This window comes from Excalfactoria chinensis, chromosome 3 (genome assembly GCF_039878825.1).
Source record: "Excalfactoria chinensis isolate bCotChi1 chromosome 3, bCotChi1.hap2, whole genome shotgun sequence".
NCBI classification, from domain to species: domain Eukaryota; kingdom Metazoa; phylum Chordata; class Aves; order Galliformes; family Phasianidae; genus Excalfactoria; species Excalfactoria chinensis.
The window spans coordinates 72,224,851-72,233,576 of NC_092827.1; the positions used below are offsets into that span (position 1 = coordinate 72,224,851).

At 45.7% G+C, this 8,726-nt stretch overlaps 1 protein-coding gene across 3 annotated transcripts; it reads left to right on the forward strand.

Moving 5' to 3' along the window:
* The first annotated feature begins 440 nt into the window (after window positions 1–440).
* On the forward strand, window positions 441–7,039 carry ZBTB18 (zinc finger and BTB domain containing 18). Of its 3 annotated transcripts, XM_072332894.1 has the most exons (3): window positions 946–1,512; window positions 3,668–4,355; window positions 4,468–4,633. In XM_072332894.1, exons 1-3 carry the CDS (start codon window positions 1,500–1,502, stop codon window positions 4,496–4,498), a joined length of 732 nt encoding a protein of 243 aa, XP_072188995.1. In that variant the 5' UTR covers window positions 946–1,499; the 3' UTR covers window positions 4,499–4,633. The 3 variants fall into 3 exon arrangements, with proteins under 3 accessions (XP_072188994.1, XP_072188995.1, XP_072188993.1); XM_072332893.1 differs by lacking the exon at window positions 946–1,512 and adding an exon at window positions 441–565 and having other exon boundaries at window positions 3,668–7,039; XM_072332892.1 differs by having other exon boundaries at window positions 961–1,512; window positions 3,668–7,039.
* The last annotated feature ends 1,687 nt before the right edge of the window (window positions 7,040–8,726 follow it).

Genomic DNA, 8,726 nt, shown 5'->3' on the forward strand with positions numbered 1-8,726 from the left:
CCCCGCCCCCTTCCGCCTCTGCTCCCCGCCGGATCACGCCCCCTCGCCTCGCCGCGCGCTTCGATTGGCGGAGCCGTCGGCCTTCCCGGGCCTCCCTCCTCCACTCAGCGCCCGGCACCGCCCGTCACTCAGCGGCGGGGCGCCGCGCCGGTTGGCGGCGGCGGCGGCGCGGGCGGGCCGCGCTGTCAGTCAGGGAGCGGAGTCCGAAGTGGGGAGCGGGGCGGGAGGAGGGGAACATCTGTCTGCCGCAGCCGGGCCCGGCTGTGCCGCCGCCGCCGCGCGCCCGAGCTGCGTGCGCCCGGCCCCCGCCCGCCCCCCGCCCCTCCCCCGCGGCCGGCCCCGGGCTCCGCGCCGCCTCCGGCCGTCGGTGCCATGGGGAGCCGCTGAGCGCGGGGCCCGCTGAGCGCCGCCGGCTGCCCCGCTCGCTCCTCAGCTGACGGCAGGGGGAGGGGGGGGGGGCTCGGGGGGCGGCGGCCCGCGGGCGGGGGCGCGGCGCGGAGCGGAGCGGAGCGGCCCACGGGAGGCGGCGGCGGCGGCGGCGCGGGGACTTCGGGCCGCCGCGAGTGTGAGTCCCGCTCTCGTCCCCGCGCGGCGCCGGGCCGGGGCGGGCGGGGCCCGGGGGCGGCGGGGCCGGCGGCGCTGCCGGTCACTTTTCCTTTTGTTGCCGCGGCGGCCCGGGGGCGGCTTTCCTGCGCGCCGGGCGGCCGCTTCCTGCCCGCGGGGCCGCCGGCGGGTCGGGCCCCGCGCCGCGGGGGGGCGGCGGCGCTCGCGGCCAAAAGTTGCCGCCGCCCGACCGGGATGCGGGGCCGGGCCCGAGGGGTCGCGCCCGCGGCCCCGGGAAGTTGCGGGGAGGGCCGGGGCCGGCGGCTCGGGGCGCGTCCCGGGAGGGGAGGCGGCGGCGCGGGCACGGGCCGGGGCCGGGAGCGCGGAGCGGCGGTTCCGCGGAGCCGAGCGGTGCGGGGTTGGCGAGCCGGGGCTCTGCGCGCTGTCGGCGGGCGGAGCAGCCCTCTAAGTTGAGGCAGAAGTGTCGATGTGCCGCGAGCGCGGCGGAGCCCCATATGTTGAGGATTTTCTTCTTTTTTATTTTATTTTTTTTTTCTTCCCCCCTGTTCGAAAGTTTGAAAAAAAAAAAAAAAAGAAAAAAAAAAAGAGACTTTGAAGTATTTTGTTTATACTAACAGAAGAGAAAAGTTCTCCTAAGAAAAAGCTGGTGGCAGGAGTGTAGAGGAGTAGCATATGGCATTAAAAGGAGCACAGCTGGAGGTAGCATTTCCATCTGAACATGATGTCAGAGCAGCTGACAGCCTGCCATCCCTCAGCCTTTTATTCTAACACACAGACAGGGAGTTAGTGTGTGCAGATCTGTGTGTGGAGAAGGTATCTCATTCCTCTCTAACATCATCTCCACTTTGCATCTGTCTCTCCCAGTCTGCTTTTTTTCCACCGATCTAACAGACCTGGAGCCAGCGAGACTCAGAGGAAAGGACTTAATCAGGTTTATGTGTACTAAAGGTAGGAGTAGCAATAGATTAGATACAGCATCTTTCTGTTTTGGTGTGTTGTTTATTGAATTTCAGGAAAAATCACATTACTTTTCTAACCAAGTTTGGAGGTAATATATGAAATTGAGTATTAAGCAGATAAGTGGACTTGGTCAAAAAGGCTGGGGCTGCAGTTTGAGAGTATCGGTTTGATGCACATGGATAGAATTAACTTTAATGCGTATCGTGAGGAGAAAATTTCTGGCTTTAGGATGTGATGAGAGCAACTTTGTTCTCAATTTCTGAGACCAAAACCGAAATCCATTCGGAGGCAAGCAAACGGGAGCCCTGCTTTATGCTTTTGTGCTGCATCTTTAGGTTGACTTGATGGAGATTTTTGGTGAAATAGACACGAGCGTGCTTTTTAAAAGAACCGTTCTGGCTGAACCGTGTTTGTTGTGAAGGCTCTCACTGCGCTTGGTGGTTAAATAGCCAGCAGCCCGGAACTGTGGGAGCATACAGCTGGAGTGCTTTTGAAAGATAGAAATCACTTATGTGTTTAGAAACTTTTGTACCTGGGAGAATAGCCTGACTGGTTTCGTCTTTTCTTTCTCGCCTGTAGCATTTGCAATCTTTTATTCCTGCATAACAATAATTATTTGAAGGAGTTTTTGTATTTGCGACTAATTTAGAACTTGTAGATTTGAGCTGCCTGAATTGGCCAGACAGCTGTAATCGCACTCCTCTATTCTTAATCTCTTTATCTGGGCAGCAGCTGCCATATGGCCACAGTCAGCTGGATCAGATGTTTATAAGCTTCCTTCTTCGTCCCTCTCTGTCCTTTCAGCCTCCTAATTTGATCACAGCTACCTTGTGAGCTGCCCTCCAATCTTTATTTTTAGCCCTCTTAAGGATTAGGATTGATGTTGGCTGTGGGGCACTTAAAGTGATTGTATTGTAAATCTTCGTGCTTTACTCTAGCGGTGGTATTTTACAGAATATAGCCAGGGTTGTGCTGTGAGTTTCAGCACATCTCGCTTTGCCGGGGATGGGCATTTTTCAGCAATATCTGCCAGCCCAGAGAACCACAGTCTGTTTGGATGGTTTGGAAGAGCTTTGCCAGCAGTCACAGAAGAAGAGGTTGAGACAGGGGTTTTAGGAGATTTTACTTTCTGTTTGAATTCTGACTTCTCTACTTCTCTGAAGTTTAGTTGGTTGGGTTTTTTTGTGTTCTTTTTTTTGTTGTTATTGTGTTTTTTGGTTATCATCAGAGAGGGTGAATAGAAAAAAGAGATGGGTAAGCACAGCACTCAGGATACTCATTTTAAATTTGCACACACTCTCACGTTGAATGGCTTTTTTTTTTTTTTTTTTTTTTTTTTTTAAGTTTGGTACTGCAAACTCTGGTGTGGGAGGGGAGGGAAATTTCTGTCCTTCTGCACATGGGAAGCGGTGCTCAATGGCATTTTAGCTGACAAGTTTTTTTTTCCTTTTGCAAATTCTGCACCTTAGCAAAAAAGCGTCTTGTTTTCTCTTGTACAGTGTGGAGAAGGTTCCAAACCTGAAACTGTACCTACCAGGAGGAGAAAGCAGTGCAGGCTTCTAAAAAAGCTTGGTTTTCCTCTCAAGTAAAAATTCTTTACCCCTGTCAGTTCCTATTCTTTATGAATGCTAGACCTTCAGGTTTGGGCAGTTAACATTTCTTCATACACAAAACTCTTCTGTTATTACAGGTTAGCTTTTAAAAGGATGTCGATCATCTGTTTTGTTTTATTATTATTATTATTTTTACTATTATCTCTTCCCTCTGCGATCTCTCAAACTTAGTGTTTAAACAAGAAAATACTATTTTTTTTTATTTTTTTTTCCAGCCCTGCTAGGGGCGCAATCTGGAGGAAGGTCCTTGAGAAAGAAGAAAATAACTGTTGAACAGATTTTGTGAACAGTGGTGGTAGAAATGTAGCTAAGCGCTTATTAGAATGGCTTACTTAGGGGCGAGGGGAAAGCAGAACTTCAGTGGTTGATTGGGGAAAGAGAGGCCATTGTGTGCACGCGTTAAATAATCCTCATATAGTGGCGGTGTCTGGCAGTAGAAACGCTGGGCTTTCAGAGTGGAATAACTTGGGCTCATAAGTTCTGTTGTTCTGAATCCGCGTGTAATTTTGAAAAATCTTATTACTTTATAGGTTATGAAGACAGCATGGAGTTTCCTGACCACAGTAGACATTTGCTACAGTGTCTGAGCGAGCAGAGACATCAGGGTTTTCTTTGTGATTGCACTGTTCTGGTAGGAGATGCCCAGTTCCGAGCGCACAGAGCTGTTCTGGCTTCATGCAGCATGTATTTCCACCTCTTTTACAAGGACCAGCTGGACAAAAGAGACATTGTTCATCTGAACAGCGACATTGTTACAGCCCCAGCTTTCGCTCTCCTGCTTGAATTCATGTACGAAGGAAAACTCCAGTTCAAAGACTTGCCCATTGAAGACGTGCTAGCAGCTGCCAGTTATCTCCACATGTACGACATTGTCAAAGTCTGCAAAAAGAAGCTGAAAGAGAAAGCAACCACGGAGGCAGACAGTACAAAAAAGGAGGAAGATGCTTCAAGTTGTTCAGACAAAGTGGAAAGCCTCTCCGACGGCAGCAGCCACATGCCAGGAGACTTGCCCAGCGATGAAGACGAAGGAGAAGATGAAAAATTGAACATCCTGCCTAGCAAAAGAGACTTGGCGGCCGAGCCTGGGAACATGTGGATGAGATTGCCCTCAGACTCAGCAGGCATTCCCCAGACTGGCGGAGAGGCAGAGACACACGCAACAGCAGCTGGAAAAACAGTAGCCAGCCCCTGCAGTTCAACAGAGTCTTTGTCCCAGAGGTCTGTCACCTCCGTGAGGGATTCAGCAGATGTTGACTGCGTGCTGGACCTGTCTGTCAAGTCCAGCCTTTCAGGAGTTGAAAATTTGAACAGTTCTTATTTCTCTTCGCAGGACATGCTTAGAAGCAGCCTGGTTCAGGTGAAGGTGGAGAAAGAGGCTTCCTGTGATGAGAGTGATGTTGGCACTAATGACTATGATATGGAACATAGCACTGTGAAAGAAAGTGTGAGCACTAATAACAGGGTACCGTACGAGCCGGCCCATCTGGCTCCGATGAGGGAAGATTCAGTCTTGAGGGAGCTAGATAGAGAGGACAAGGCAAGTGATGACGAAATGATAACTCCAGAGAACGAACGAGTCCAGGTGGAAGGAAACATGGACAGCAGCTTGCTCCCTTACGTGTCAAACATACTTAGCCCCGCTGGCCAAATTTTTATGTGTCCTCTGTGCAACAAAGTCTTTCCCAGTCCCCACATTCTGCAGATCCATTTAAGCACGCACTTTCGAGAGCAGGACGGGATCCGCAGCAAGCCTGCTACCGATGTCAATGTCCCCACCTGCTCACTGTGTGGTAAGACTTTTTCTTGCATGTACACCTTGAAACGTCATGAGAGGACTCATTCAGGTGAAAAGCCCTACACTTGCACCCAGTGTGGGAAGAGCTTCCAGTACTCCCACAACCTGAGCCGCCACGCAGTGGTTCACACGCGGGAGAAGCCACACGCTTGTAAGTGGTGTGAGCGCAGGTTCACGCAGTCCGGAGACCTTTACAGACACATTCGGAAGTTTCACTGTGAGTTGGTGAACTCATTGTCTGTCAAAAGCGAAGCACTGAGCTTACCTACTGTCAGAGACTGGACCTTAGAAGATAGCTCACAAGAACTTTGGAAATAAAATTTTTATATATATAAATAATATATATATAAATCTATATAGTTGTGGTACAGTCTAAAAGCAATCTTGTTTCCTTGAACTGAAAGTTTGGCTATTAGCTTGTTTTTGCACTTTAAGGCAGCATGAATATTTCACTAATTTAGCACTCTGATAAAACGGAACTTTAGAGGTAACGTGGTGAAGTAATAAGCATCGGAGCGTATTTTTTTTCCCCCCCTTTTTTGGACTAGAAGCCAGCGGATACTTTAATTTTAAAGAATCTCCAATTTGAAAACGTTGACATGGCTTTGTTCTCCCCAAAACGCTGCGTTATTCTGAGCTCTAGATAATTTTCCTTTCAAAATATGAATGTAGAAATCCTTTCCCCAATTGTATCAGTTCCTTTACGGTTTCTTTTTTATTTTCTAATTGCATGAGTCCTTTCTAGCTGTTGGAAACCTGAATGCTTTTAGACCCAAATGGAAAATTTCTGAAATGCTGGATTATCTATTTTTAAACAAGTGGTTGACTTAAAACTTATTATGGCAACTTCTGGATTTCTGACAGTTCCCACTGGAAAAAAATAAAAATAAAATAAAAACACAAAAAAAAAAACCAACAAAAAAAATCAACAAAACAAAAAAAAAACCAACAAAAAAAAAAGCAAAAAAAAAAAAAAAACCAACCAACAACAAAAACCACAAAACAAAAACCCTGAGAGTACACTGGGATCACTGGGACTCTGTCTTATGTGAAGGTTTGCTTGGGATGAAAAAGGATATTGCAGCTTCAGCAGTGATGAACTGTGTGTTTAAAAAATGTGAATTACTGTTATTGTATACTGTAATTGATTACATGGGCCGGGGGGAGGTATCAAAGAACTTGGCAGGTTGTGTTGATGCTCTTAGTTGAGTCTTGAAAAGTAAATATTAACGCTACAGAAATGCATGAGTTTCAGTATATTTTTGTCTTTGTTTGCATTGTATAACTTTAATGAGTGAGTTTAAAATTATTTAATTTCCTTAGGAAAAAGCACCGTTGAAAGCGCCGGTGTTATGAAGAACGTAAATGCACTGTTTTTATTTTATATAATTTAAATTTTCCTTCCCACTGTCTTTCAGTTGAGAAAAACTTAAGCTACGAGTCGACAATTTAGCTACGTAACAAGGAAAATATGAATGTTTACAAACAGGCTTAAAGATTTGCATGTGCAGTGTGCATTCATTAAAAGAAAACCTTCTAATTGCACAAACCCCACGCCAGCTCCAACTTTAGGTGCATACATTTACCCAGATGAGCATTTTTAGGATTCCTGCTGTACACATCCACAATAGGTCATTCTTTTTCCCCCCTTGAAAAGGGTCTGTGGACTGAAAAAGCCCCGGGCTGAAAGGACTGGAAAGCCCTGATTGACGGGGGAGGGGGGGGGGGGGGGCGGGGGAGGGTAGAGGGCTCTGTGTATCCAAGCAGCAGAGACTGCAGCCTGACGTGTGGTTTTAATGACCAACACGCAGGTCAAAAGCATTTTGCACAGTGTTTGTTTTCCTGTCTTGCACTTACAAATAAGGTCTATGGGAGTAGCATGGAAAACGTTTGCTGTTTTTCCTTTTTTTTTCTGCTTTTGTTTAAAATTTGATCGCCTTAACTACTGTAAACATAGCCTATTTTTGTGCTTAAGATACTGAATGGAAAACTCCATTGTGTATTGCTGGACTGTTTTGGAAATATTTGGTCAAATGTGTGTTAATTTGGCTGTAATGGCATTTAAAACAAAACAAAACAACAAAAAAAAAAAAGCTGTGAAAATGGCCTTGGAGCGTTATCTTTAGTTACTTGAATAGTTTCTAGGTTTAAAAATACATTCTTTTATTAATTTAGAGGAGACAATCAGCGTCTGAGGAAAAAAAAAAAAAACAAAACCAACAAACAACGGACTTTCTCTTGGATTTTTTTGTGGTCCTTGTGAGTGATTGCTTTTTTTCCTTTTATTAGTTTCACATTCTTCTTTTGTTCTAAAACTTAGACTGACATCTAGCTTTGACAATCATAGTACGTTTTATTTTCCTGAGGGATGGGGGGGGAGGCTGGGGGGGGTGGGAATAACTTATAATGCTGTTTAGTTTTGTACTATTGGTGTGTTGGTGAATTTTTAAACTGTGTGCTAACTGCAATAAATTATATGAACTGAGAAATCAATTCCCTTGTCTTTTTTTTTTTTTTTCCCTTTTTTCTGTTTTTTTTTCTGTTTGGTTTTTTTTTTTTTCTGTTGTTGTTTTTTTGGTCCCTCTTTTAAATGATAGCGAGGGAAGTTATTTTTTATAAGGTGTGACTTTATTACTTTTGCACAGCCTCCCGTTGCGAACTGTACGCAGTATGTTTTCCGCTATGCTTTTTGAGCACTTTGTTGCTAACGTCCGTTATTTACATCTCTCTTAACGTTTTGACGAATTAAATGCTTGTGTTTTGAAAGCGTTTCTGTGTCTGTAGCTCTCTATCGCTCTGTGGAGAGGATTAATCTTTCTTTCCTCCCCCCCCCATCATCCCCAAAGACATCTGCAGAAGCGATCTATTCAATTCCAGAAATTCTGATTCCACGCAGATCTCTCTAAAGACACCAAATTCCTTTTCTGGGCTTAGTTTCACCCCAAGCAGATCTCTTGGGCTTCTCCCTTTTGTATTCCGTTTCTGTCAGAACAGTAGAGCAGAAGGAAACAACTTAATCTGAAGTACAACTCGGGTAGGGACTGGCAGTCTACGCTACGGAGCAACTAACAGTCCAAATGTCCAGAATACCAGCAATCCATCTAAACTGTCTGGGCTACAAAGGAAAATGAGAATAATCCTACAGCTGTTTGTGGATTTCTCTTACAAGCTAAACCTTTCTTCTGAAGAAAAAAAAAAAAAAAAAGAAAGTGCAGCGAAATCTTTGAAAAAGGTATTTTAGAGGTTTGTTGCGGGATATACCCAGAATTCTTTATCGAAACCATCCCCTCCTAGGGATGAAACCAGTCCTGCAGAGCCCAATGGGAATAGAAAGGTAGAGCTAAATTAGAAGTCTGGAACAGAGAGAGCAGGGCCAATTTGAAGGGAAAAAAAAATCAGGGTTTTAACGTTTCATTAGATTTGTCATCCATCTGCCTGGGTACAACTTCAGTTGACCAAACGCATCTTGTCGCCTAACGCTAAGCTGCGCTTCTTGCTACATCTGCAATAGTTCATACCTAGCCAAAATGATTTTTTTCACTGTTTTGATCTTTATAACAATTTCAAGTATCGTTTGCTCCTTTTTCCACCCTCTTTTTCTCTAATAAGGTGAGCTATTTCGGAAACTCTTTCTTTTGTAAATGTGAGAACGTGAGTATCCTTGGCCATGAAGGTTTCTCATTTTCTACCAGCAAGCCTTTGCTGCAGCCTGGTCTTTCATACAACAGAGTATTATGTGTAGTTATGGCAGTTTAAAGTTTCATCATCAAGACTGGGAAAGGGTAATATTGCAG